We start from the raw sequence: 13,255 nt of genomic DNA on the forward strand, positions 1-13,255 counted from the left end.
ACTTGCTCGTTATACTTCAAGCCTTATGCTCCTAAAATACATTTTCTTTAGATGCCAGAATGTGTCATTCTATCTCTTCTGTGTTCCATGCTCTTACACTTGCCTGTGACCTTTTCTCTCCTACCTCCCATTACCTTTGCTAATTCTTACTGTCTTTCAAATGTTTCAACTCAGCTGCTACTTTCTGGAAGTCTTTAAACTTTCTCCATCTCCCTGTACCTCTAACTCTGACTGATCTTATTTGACTTAGGTGTCTCCTCTATGTAAACTCGCAGAACTTCTAGTGAGTACCCATCAGCGCAATCATTGTTTATTTGCCTGCCTGACCAATATACTGTAAATTATCATGAATATTAAGGTCCAGTTTCTACCATATATCACCATTATTATCGTGTTAATAGCAGTTATCATTTATTGATTATAGATTAGACACTGTGCTTGAGCATTTTAAGTTGCATTATCTTGTTTACTTCTAACAGCAGGTAACTCTTCATAATATGAATAATTATCATTATTCTAATATTCCAGGTGGGAAAAGTAGTCAGACTGGTTAAGTATCATGCCCGAGGCCAGGGAGTTTAGTAAAAGGAAACTGTATAATTTGAATCCAGAGAATATAGTGAACTTCTTTTTTCTATTGTTTTTATGATGTTTAAAAATGAGTGCATAAATATGAACCATATAGACTAGTACCTCAGACTTAGTATTTATTAAAAATGGGCTCTTAAGTGGAGTCAAAAGCTTTTATTTGTCATTTAATAAATAAAGAGAATATTTTGAAAAATAAAAAAACAAGATAATCAATAATGAAAATAAAATCATGAATAATTTTACCCTCAGGAGATAAATTACTTTTCATATTTTAGTGTGTATCTTTTCCTTTTGCATGCAGTATTTAAATATTGTTTTAAACCCACTCTTTTTATCCTACATTTTATGAATATCCAAATTAGTAATCAATCAATAAAATTTGTGTTAAAAAATGTAAATCCTTAAATATTTATTTTTGAATTATTGGGAGATAACAGTCTTGGTAAGTCAGTAAAGCTTGATGGTGACCAATATTTGTGTGTTTATATTTGCATATTTCCCCCTCATTTTGTACTATTATCTAATGGAGGAAAAAGACTAATTGTCACAAATAATAATTAGTTTTCTTGGTATATATCTTCTGCTAATTACGATCTATTTATAACTTTCTCTTTTAGAATTACAGAGTGAAAACTTAAAACAATCAATTGAGAAGCAGCATCATTTGACTAAAGAACTAGAAGATATTAAAGTGTCATTACAAAGAAGTGTGGTATGATTTAAAAACTCAGTAATGTGTAATAAGTCTCACACTATCACTCAGTCAACAAATATTTATTAAATACTAATACAATGTACAAGGACCTGGAGTTTCAAATAGATAGAGAAGACACAATCCTAGTCTGCAAAATGCTATAGTTTAGAGACATTGCATGAAAACACATCAAAAGTATAATTAAGATACAAGACCCTGGACAGGTGCCAACAGGGTGGTTTAGGTAATAAATCAATAGTTCTAAGAATTGAAAGAATAGTATGGCTGGGTTGGCTAGGAAGGCTCCATGGAGGAGTTGGAACTATAGGTGGGATTTGGAGAATAGTGAATTGAAATAAGAGTAGTGGGTGGGCATTTGAGGGTAGGGAGGAGGAATAATAGGAAAATATGAGGGTGGGAAAGGGGAAGTAAATGTATAGAAGCAGATAAGTTCAGCTTTTTTGGTTAAGGCCTTTGGATCATTGCTCTTATTTTATACTTTATTTCATTTAGAGTACTCAAAAGGCTTTAGAGGAAGATTTACAGATAGCAACAAAAACAATTTGTCAGCTAACTGAAGAAAAAGAAGCTCAAATGGAAGCATTTAATAAAGCTAGAGCTGCTCATTCATTTGTGGTTACTGAATTTGAAACTACCATCTGCAGCTTGAAAGAATTATTGAGAACAGAACAGCAAAGGTAAAATATATATTATTTTTAATACATAAAATAAGTGAATAAAAAACAATTTACTTTTAATATTCAATGCCATTTTCTTTGCATTGCCAACTGACGTATAATTCATATAACAACTATAGTCAGGTCTCTTATGTATAAAGTGGGAATACATTTTAAAAGTTTCTTTGGATAGACAGATATCTTAGGAAAAGATGTAAAAGAAGATGTTCTCTAGGATAGTTCCCATGTGTGCTTTGCCATAGAATTTAGTTATATATATAAACTCATGAAAGGTTGATGCGGTGATTTATTTAATTACTGTAGCTTATTATTAACTTCCTAGAAGTAACTTCTAGACTGTAGGGTTTATCTTACTGAGGTCTGTAGACCTTTCTGATTTATAAGTTTAGCAGCTAGCCTGGTATAGGTACTACTCTATGTTTATTAAATTAACCAATTACTCTGTATCAATTTAATTAATATAACGATTATTAACTTAATAAATGGTTTAACAAATGTGAGTACATAAAAAATAAACTAGTATTTTCACTTCATCTAAATAGCGGTTTTTCTAACACTTGAGTGTTAAGACTCTATATTTCACTACTTTATATTAAGGAAATATTTATATAAAGCTGTGTTAGGAGGCCTAGATAATTATTTTTTTGTCTCATTAGCATTATGATTAATTAAGTTTGGTAGGATAAAGGAGAACACGTTTCTCTCTGAAGCCACAGCCGGGGCCTAGCAATATTTTTTCTCCGTTGCTTGTGCATGGTGAGGGAAAACTAGCCTTTCTAGCTTCCCTAATTTACATATTTTTGATTGACCTATGCAGTGATTTTTCATTTTTGAAATGGTAAGTTACCTAAGATTCATCTAGCCCTATTACCTCAGTGTTATACTTTGAGGAAACAGAAAGCCAGAGAAGTTAACCAAATTATACATTTTCTCATAATTATATTGTTCCTAAGGCAGAATTCAGTATAATAGTAGTTACATACTCAATCTCTTTCAGAGTTCTAGGATGTGTTAATCTGATTATCATCAACAGCTAAGAGAAAACTTATACCATAAGCTTTAAGATATATATGTATATTACATAAAAGTAATATACAATTATGTATTTATAATAGTAATATCTTATTTTAAAATGTTACACTGTATGGCACAGAGTAGGTACTTAATAAATGTTTAAGAATCCAGTGGGTGAATCTATTTTAAGATGTATCAGTTGCTAAATTGCACCAATTTTAGTTATGAGATGAATTCTGACTAAAATAATATTCTGTATTGAAAATGATATATTTTACAAGATTGGAAAAAAGTGAAGATCAATTGAAAATACTTACCATGGAGCTTCAAAAGAAATCAAGTGAACTGGGTAAGACTTAGAGAATAATGTGTGTTCCTTAATAATACTAGCTTATTATAAAATCATAAACACTGTTTTGAAATAAAATATAATTTCCCCTCTGTCATTTGCCTGTAGAGATTGCTTGATAATATTTTTATTTCAATATTTGAAGGTAGAAAATTTAAAACTTAAGAAAGACTATTTTATTATGCAGTTAATAGATATTTAGAAGTGTGGGGAGCCTAAGAGAGGACTGAGGCTCCTAACAGAATACAACTAAGAGAAGTTGATATTCTGCTTTTTTTATTTTAGGATTCAGAGACCTTAATAATTCTTAGTGAGAAATGTCTGTTATTGTTTAATTGAATTTTGAAATTTAATTGCTTGTTGTGTTAGATTATGTACTATTCACAGGAAAATGTGATCCTATTTTATCATAGGTGTTATTAAAATTCAACAACTTTCATGGCCAAAAGAGAGAGACATTCTCTACAGTAGTTATTTTATAATTTATGGCCATGTAATTAGATAATTCTAATAACCTATGCTTCATATTCATTAATCTTCATATCTATAAATGTAGAAAATTACAAAGCATAAAATATTTTCCAATTTTAGTGAAAACAAAATTTTTATAAATTAAAAATATTCATGAATTGGCAAATATTTTATAAAATATTTTCATAACTTTATGTAAGCTTTATTATTAGATTTAACTACTTATATAATTAAAATAATTGTCAACTAAAATATTATCTAGTATCTGAAATGTGTGCTTTACATTTCACAAGTAGTTAGGTTTTGGACCATATGAACTTTTGGACCATATTTATGCTTTTTTTTTTGTGAGGCTTAATTTTCCACTATAGATTAACCCTTTATCATCTAAAATTGTACTATCAAAGGCAAATAATTTTATCTTCTTAGGATAAGTTTAAATTAAAAAGGTTATAATATAAACCATTCCATTTTTTATTCCTCCTTCGAGCATAAAGTACTGTTTTAAATCATTATATATACCTATACTTACTTTAAAAAAATTATTACTATGCTTTAAGTTCTAGGGTACATGTGTATAACACGTAGGTTTGTTATGTAGGTATACATGTGCCACGTTGGTTTGCTGCACCCCTCAACTCGTCATTAACATTAGGTATTTCTCCTAATGCTATCCCTCCCCCAGCCCCCCACCCCCCAACAGGTCCTGGTGTGTGATGTTCCCCTGCCTGTGTCCATGTGTTCTCATTGTTCAACTCTCACTTATGAGTGAGAACATGCGGTGTTTGGTTTTCTGTCATTGTGATATTTTTGCTGAGAATGATGGTTTCCAGCTTCATCCATGTCCCTGCAAAGGACATGAATTCATCCTTTTTTATGGCTGCATGGTATTCCATAGTGTATATGTGCCACATTTTCTTTATCCAGTCTGTTACTGATGGACATTTGGATTGGTTCCAAGTCTTTGCTATTGTGAATAGTGCTGCAATAAACATACATGTGCATGTGTCTTTATAGTAGCATGATTTATAATCCTTTGGGTATATACCCAGTAATGGGATTGCTGGGACAAATGGTATTTCTAGTTCTATATCCTTGAGGAATCGCCACACTGTCTTCCACAATGGTTGAACTAATTTACACTCCCACCAACAGTGTAAAAGTGTTCCTATTTCTCCATATCCTCTCCAGCATCTGTTGTTTCCTGACTTTTTAATGATCGCCATTCTAACTGGTGTGAGATGGTATCTCATTGTAGTTTTGATTTGCATTTCTCTGATGACCAGTGATGATGAGCATTTTTTCATATGTCTGTTGGCTGCATAAATGTCTTCTTTTGAGAAGTGTCTGTTCATATCCTCTGCCCACTTTTTGATGGTTTTTTTTTGTTTTTTTCTTGTAAACTTGTTAAGCTCTTTGTAGATTCTGGATATTAGCCCTTTGTCAGATGGGTAGATTGCAAAAATTTTCTCCCATTCTGTAGGTTACCTGTTCACTCCGATGATAGTTTCTTTGGCTGTGCAGAATCTCTTTAGTTTAGATCCTATTTATCAATTTTGGCTTTTGTTGCCATTGCTTTTGGTGCTTTAGTCATAAAGTCCTTGCCCATGCCTATGGCCGGAATGGTATTACCTAGGTTTTCTTCTAGGTTTTTTATGGTTTTAGGTCTTACATTTAAGTCTTTAATCCATTGAGTTAATTTTTGTATACCTATAGTTATTTTCTTTAGAATTGTTTAATTTAATGTCAGACTAAGGAGTAATTTTGTTTCTTAAAATGTCTTTAATGGATATTTATTTGTAATAATTCAGTCTAGTATTGAAATTAAGTGACTGCTATTTTGTATTATTATATGATTTTCTCATAGTAGAGCAATATATTTTGGCAAATTTGAAAAAAGTATTCTAGAATTATGAAATAGAACCATGTATGTTTTTTAGCATTGCCTTAGATGTTGTAGGAATGTATAGAAGTAAAATACCATCCTTTTGAGAAATCTCTGATTATTGTTGGAGAAGGGTTAAACACATAAAACCCTTAGAGTAATGGTGTCCAAAATGAAGGGGTGAGCAAAATTTCCTTTAGGAAAAGGGAAGAAAATATTATAATTTTTATTTTTATTTATTTTTATATTTTAAATTTGTTTTATAATGAATACTATAATACATATTTATATTTTATAAATTTATATTTATAAACATTTATAACATTGATTAGACATTTATGTAAATATAAATATGCATTTGTATTTTATACACACTTACATATTTTGGGTGAATGCTTATAGATTTCTTATTGATGGAGGTATGTTAATACTTATACCAAGAGGAAGCCTAAGATAGCAATGTGTACTGCATAGTTGGAAAAGGCTTTATGGAAAAGGTAGATTTAAATTTAAAAGTAGGCTTTAAGGCTTCGGATAGTTGTAGAGGATGAAGGAGTGTAGGAAACATCATGTGTAGGAAAGTAGCATTAACAATGACATAGGTACTGAACTTCTTTGGGTGACAATATAGTCTCAAAACCAGAAATCTTGAAGGTTATTCAGTACTATTCTCTTTCCCTTATCTTTACTGCTAATTGGCTATCTGGTGTTCCTTGACACCTAACTCATAAAATATAACTAACTTAAAAGTTCCTCTTAACTATCATTTGAATATCTTCCTTTTCTTGATTTCCACAGACCTGGAACAGTTCAATTCCTCATTTTCTCTTTCTTGGTTTTAGAATTTCAGGATGCATGTAAAGAACATAATGGTACCAAAATTGTATTTGTAAGATTAATCATCAATCCGTGCTTCACATTACCCCCATTTGTCCTAATCTTTATTCATCCCTTGCTATATTTAACTAAGTTTCTGTTTGCTTTACCTTTCTTTAAAATCTCTTTTCTTACCCCAACAGCTCTCCTTCTTCTTTGTTTCCTGGCTACACTTTACGTTCTTCCTTGATGGTATTTTCTTAGGCTTACATCTTGGTTAAAGTGGTCTTCCATTATTTCCTCAGCAGTTTCAATCCTCAAAACACTTTTAACCTGTGTACTGCTCAGATATAGGCTGCCCTACTCCTTATATCTTTTAGGTCAGACATCTTTGACCAGTGCTATTATAGTTACAGTAGCTTGAGAATCAGTCCTTTTGTTTCTAGGATAGCCACCTTTTGATCATTTTCTACATTGCTGCTAGAGTGTTTCTTTAAAAATACAAATCTGATTATTCTATGTGGCAAATTTAAGTGGCATCTCATTGTCTAAGTTCAAACTATTTAGATATCAGTTATCTTTTCATTGTTCATTTAAAGAGTGGGAGTACTGCATACCAAGTGAGTTGAAGTCAACTGCAATAGGAAATCGTTGGCAGTTTTTTCCCAGCTTCTTAACTTGTTACAGTTTTTTTTTTTTGTTTTTGTTTTTTTTTTTTTTTGCTGCTTCATGCATTGCCCATCTTCAATTCAATCTAATATTACTGTAAATGTGTCTTATTCTTGTACTCATTTTTCCATATCTGGATCCATCTTTGCTTTCAATTTGGTTATGTAACAGATTCCCCTCCTAGTATGTTCTATTGCTTCTGCTTTGATTATTAGATGTATAATATAATAACTATCAAAGTAAGGCTTAGATGTTTATTCCTTATTTAGCCTTGGATACGTAATGAGGAATGTAACAGACATGTCTTTGTTCTCACGAGGTTTGCACTCTTCTTGGAGAAACATACAAAACAAATAATCACAAATAAATATTTAATTATCAATTGGCATAAGTGCTATGAAGGAAATAAAAATGATGCAATGCGGTGGCTGCAGTGGACTGTGTGGGCCAGTCCCCAGGCCTACAGGCAAGTGCATGTGGGTGAGTGCCAACTGTGGTGGTAGTGGCAGGCCTGGCTGACCCTTCGTCAGGCACCCAGGAGGAGTGCATAGGTGCTAATGGTGGTGGATGGGGCAGTGTGATCCCCTAGGCTCTTGGACAGTGTACTCAGGCACTTGAGGGAGCAGAGATAGTCCTGGTGGGCCTCTCTTCAGGCTTCCTAGTTGTGTTTATAGGTGCTGGCTCTGGTGGGCAGGGTGGGGTGATTCCTATGCCCCTGGTGGAGCACTCAGGTGAGTGCTGCAGCAGTTGTGGTGAGCTGGGGGAGCCTGCCGTTAAGAGTATGTGCAAGTGTGCTATGGCCCTGCTGCCAGGGATGATGGGATTGTTTAGGTGGCAGCAGCTATAGGCAGGCCTCTGAGGAGTGTGCACTTCAGCCCCAGGCATCAGCTGTCCGTGAGCCTGTACTCAGGGTATGTGACTCCACTGCTGGGAGCAATGAGGTTGCTGCTAGTGGCCCTGGCTTCACCTGGTAGCTGGCAGTGGCAGTGGTTGTGGCTGTGAGCAAGGTAGCTTGTCCTTGGGGTGTGTGCAAATGTGTGATGGCCCTGCTGCTGGGATGACATGGGATTGATGCCATTGGCTTCTGCTATGGCTCCAGCAGCAGCAGCCAGTAGTAGCAGCTGCGGGAGGGGGAGACTTTCCCTGGGGCACAGGAAGATGTGCGACAGTCCTGCTGTTGGTAGGGGGCAGGGTTGCTGCCAGTGGGGTGCACTTCAGTCTTGGTGGCAGTAGTCAGCAGTGAGTATTGGCTGGGGGTATGTCATTGGGGCTCCAGGGATATGGAGATGCAGGGGTTGTTGGGCCTCAGAGTAAGATGTAGTCTCCTGGGGGCTGGGCTCTCAAAATGGCACTGTGCTATAGCTGCTTAGAACTCAGAGGGTGGGTGGGACTCAACATGAACTCCCTCTCTGGAGCAATGCCTTTGTGAGATCTCTAATCAGCTACCTAGGTTAATTTCAGGGCCCAAAGGAGTCTACAATGGCTAGGATTGCAGGAGTCTGCAGTGGGACTGTGGATAGTTGGGGCTTTCTCACTTACCCTTTCCCTGGATTAGGGAGTCTTTCCAGGCTCCCAGCCCATCCTGAGCAGGCTGCCTCACTTCCCTCTCCTTCCTTGCCTTAGGTGTTTCCTGACACATCTCTGTTGAATTTCAGTGTTCTTAGAGGATCTATTTGAAGTGTAATTATCTACTCACTAATTTAGTTCTTCTTTGTGGAGGAGGTGAGTGGGCAGATGCCTCTAATCAGCCATCTTGAAACCTCTCTGGTTTTTAAACTTTTGTCTTACGTTTTCTACCTCTTTGCTCTTTTTCCTGAATTGGGAGATATCTCTATCCTATTTCTGTCTGTATCTTTATCTGTATCTGTATCTGTATCTCTATCTATCTCATCTCTATCTCTATCTTTCTAAATTTGTTTCTCCCTTGCTAATTCAATCTTTAAATTTTATGTCTGTTTTGCTATTTTAAAAATCTCAGTTGTCAAATTTTAAATTTCTAAGAGCTCTAGGTAATTTATATCAGGGATCTGGTATCCTGTTGGAACATTATACTTAGTTAAATACCTGTTTCTGTTTACTCTATTAACTCTTTTTCTTTGGGTTTTAGTTTTTTTCACAGTTTAATTTGGAGCTTTCTTTTTCATTGTTTTGCTTTTCTTCACAAATTGTTGGTACCTGATTGTTGACTCATCTATGTATAAGTATTCATCTTTTCCCATTGTGTATTACAATCTAATTCTTCTGATTATGGGAGTGAGTGGGAGTTGCTGTGTGGAAAGGTGGGCATAGTGGCTTGTCTTTTACTATAGGGGATGTTTATCCTGCTTAAGAATAATGAGGTATTTGGAACACTACCTTGTCTGCCACCCAAATTCCTAGGATCCTTACTTTATCCTGAGGTAGGCTTTGTGGTGAGAGATATGGTCACTTGGTCTTGTTGTTCCACATAGCCTTCATTGAATTAGTGTGAATTTTTTTTCCTCCAATGATTCCTTAATTTTCTGGTTTGTTAATGATATTCTCTTATTTTGTTAATGTTGTTCTTTTATATATATTTTTTCTTGTACCTTTTTTCTTAATTTTGTGGGATTGGGGTGAGAGAGCATATAGAAACATGCTCAGTCCACTGTCTTTAATCAGTTTTTGAGTTTTTAAAAATTAAATATTTTAACCTGAAATACACTTTCTGGTTAAATAAGCTATGTATATGTCAGGTTTTTCTTTTGGATTCTATATTGACATTTTATATTTTGTTAATTTTCCTTCAAGACTGTGGACAATTATTACAAGTGTTTTTAAAACTGTACAGAGTTTGAGAAATTTTCAGTAAGTCTATTACATCTCCAGTAATCAATAATGACCCTTAACAGCGAGGAAGGACAATATTTCAGACATAATAAAGTTTTAGCTGACAGCTGGACATATTAGGGAACTCTGTAGGCAGTTCTTTTTTGGTTTCATCTTTTGTGGGCAGGTTAAAAATATAAGAAAGTTGAAAAATGCGGGAGGCTTGGGCTGGAAAGATTTTTCAATTTATTAGCATAATGTTGAACTCGTGGAAGTGTAGAAAGAAAAACATTGGGCCTTATTTTTTGGGATGGCAAGAAAGAAGGCTGTCAGCAAAGAAAACAAGAGCAGGAGTTAGAGAGGAAACAGGAAATATGAATAGTGCAAAATCAAAGAGGAAAAAATGGGAGAAGTTAATAGTATCAAATAGTACAAATCTCCACAATGATGAAGACTTAAGAATTGTATCACAAAATGGTTATTGGTGATCTTTAAGATGATAATTTTATTATTATGGTGATAGGCATTAGTTTTACTTGGAGTTCAAAATGAGATGTGTAGGTAACAAATAGGAATTTGTTGGCAAAACAAACTAAAAAATTTGATAGTTGCTTGAAAGAGCAGAAAGGTCAGATACTGTTTTATATTCAAATAGAATGTTTAGACGAGATAGGGGAAATTAAAGATTCCTCTACATAGAATCTGTGTATATTGGTAGTATAAGAGCAAAGTCTCAGAGGAGGTGGGAATGTTGAAATCCAAAGTACAATGCTCAGAATTAGCTTGAAAAAAGAGAGTCACTTCTGTTAAGTTTGGAATGACGATTAAAAGGTCAGATGTTTAGACAGTGATGAGTTGAAGGTAAATGTACATTCTGACCTCATTTCAAATATATTTTATATAGATTTATTGCTTATTTTGCTTTGTGAATGTTGGGTTATTTGGCAATGGCATTAACTTTATAGAAACATCACTATTAATATTTATCTTTAATTAGCTTTGCATAGTTAGATTTGGACTTCCTCTATGCTTTACATTGCTCTAATTGCATTTCTCTCTCCTGATTTTTCCCTTTTGCATAGTATTATGCTTGTTCCTTCTGTCTCTTTTCCTATTATTTTAATCCAGCTTTTTAACATTTTTTTTTGCTTATTTTAGAAGAGATGACTAAGCTTACAAATAACAAAGAAGTAATACTTGAAGAATTGAAAAAAGTCTTGGTAAGTATAGTCTTTCCTATTAATATATAGCAATTACTTTTCAGAAGAATATTGAATCCCTTAACTTACAGACTCACACTATAGATGTTTTACACTATTTTTTTCAGCAAAAATGTAAAAATTATATTTGGTTTTAAGTAAAGATGCATTTTTATACCAATTTTTATATACCTTGTTAACTGTCTTCATCAAGCTGTTTATATCATTTGAATATGTGTTGATAGCACACTAAGATCAAATTTGCATGTTATGTAGCTGATTGTAAATTTGGTAATTTTGGACGTTGTACCCTTTGAACAATAAAGATGCAATTTTGAAAAAGGTGTATGATATATATTCAGTACCTATGTTTAATGTTCAGGTAGAATCATGTTTAGTGAAGATGTAGGGGAAAATTTCATTATATTTTAATTGATTGCAGTGTATAGAACATGGGTCAGCAAACTTTCTGTAGAGGACTAGATAGTAAATATTTTACAGTTGGTGCGTCATACATGGTCTCTCTTCTCTTCTTCTCCTCCTTTTTGCCTTCTCTCTTTTTAAGAACCTTGTAAAAATATAAAAACCATTCCTAGCTTAAGGGTCTAGGAAAAGAGACTTGAATTTGTCTTGCATACTGCAGTTTTCTGGCCCCTGATGTAGAAAATAATAATGTTTATGGTGACTGATTAATTGATTTTGTGTTTACCTATCATATCTCTACCTGATTTTGCAGCTCCTACTTCTTCTGTCCCTTGGAAGCATTATTTTAAAATACTTTTTTTTTCTCCATTTAATTGCTCTGGGACAAACTGTTTGCAACTAATAATGTTTTCAGTGCTTTCAGATTTATTAATGCATGCTTATACAGGTCTTAGCTTAAATGTCACTGCTTTATGAAACCTCTCTTGATACTCCAGGCTAGGTTTAGGTCTTTGTATGGCTTATTTCCATAGCACCCTGAATTTTTCCTTTATAACACTTATCACAAATGAAATACATTTATTTTTGGTATTACTATTTAAGGCTTTATTCACCCTTTAGACTCCTTACCTAGCATAGTGGCTGGCACATAGTAGGTGCTCAATAAATAAATAGTGGAATGAATGTATGCTTCAATAAGGGTTAGGAGCCTTTGTCTTGTTTACCTTGTGACTCTAGTACTTAGTACAGAAAGGGACACTTTGTAACACTTTATAAATACTTGTTGAATGAATACTAAAGCATTGGCTTTTATATAATGATTCACTTCTGCATGGATGATTTCACTAGTAAATTCTGTCAGACACTTTAGGAAGAAATAATACCAGTCTTCCACAAACCCTTCCAAAAAATAGAAGAGTGAAAACAATTTTCAAGTAGGTTTTTGATACCAAATCCTAACAGAGATATTATAATAAAGGAAAATTACAGACCAATATCCCTATGAATATGAGTATAAATATAAAATTCTTAATAAAGTATTAGTAAATCTAATCTAGATTTTAATACATGATAAAGACCATATTACATCAAACAATTTATCAGGAATGGGATTTATCAGAAATGTAAGGTTGGTTTAAAATTTGAGCTATCAGCGTAATTTACTGTATCAAGTAATAAAGGAGAAAAATAATATAATTATCTTAATAGTTGCAGAAAGACATTTGACAGAATTTCACACTCATTCATGATTAAAAAAAAACTTTCAGCAAACTAGGAATAGATGAGGACTTCTCCAATCTGATAAAGAACATCTACAAAATACCTACAGCTAGCATCCTATTTACTGATGAAAGGCAGTGTCAAGAACAATGTCTGCTCTTACCATACCTATTCAACCTTGTATTGGAGGTTCTGGCAAGAAAAATAAATATATACAAATTAGAAAGGAGTACGTAAAACTGTCTCCCCAACCCATGACAGGCCCCGGTGTGTGATGTGTTCCCCTTCCTGTGTCCCAGTGTTCTCATTGTTCAATTCCCACCTATGAATGAGAACATGTGGTGTTTGGTTTTCTGTTCTTGCAATAGTTTGCTGAGAATGATGGTTTCCAGCTTCATCCGTGTCCCTACAAAGGACATGAACTCATCCTTTTTTATG

The 13,255-nt window shown here is 33.9% G+C and overlaps 1 protein-coding gene across 4 annotated transcripts in view; it reads left to right on the plus strand.

Annotated features, from left to right (window-relative positions):
* The window catches only part of SYCP1 (synaptonemal complex protein 1), a 111,437-nt gene that overhangs the window by 29,290 nt on the left and 68,892 nt on the right, over positions 1-13,255 (plus strand). For all 4 annotated transcript variants that reach the window (XR_001008313.1, XM_012000814.1, XM_012000815.1 and 1 more), the window contains exons 13-16: positions 1,209-1,303; positions 1,799-1,983; positions 3,279-3,346; positions 11,133-11,194. Coding sequence is in view for 3 of the 4 variants with exons in the window: in XM_012000814.1 (XP_011856204.1) it covers positions 1,209-1,303; positions 1,799-1,983; positions 3,279-3,346; positions 11,133-11,194 (410 nt within the window). In the remaining variant the exon portion in view is untranslated. The remainder of the gene's footprint in view (positions 1-1,208; positions 1,304-1,798; positions 1,984-3,278; positions 3,347-11,132; positions 11,195-13,255) is intronic.

This window comes from Mandrillus leucophaeus, unplaced genomic scaffold (genome assembly GCF_000951045.1).
Source record: "Mandrillus leucophaeus isolate KB7577 unplaced genomic scaffold, Mleu.le_1.0 Scaffold64, whole genome shotgun sequence".
NCBI lineage: Eukaryota > Metazoa > Chordata > Mammalia > Primates > Cercopithecidae > Mandrillus > Mandrillus leucophaeus.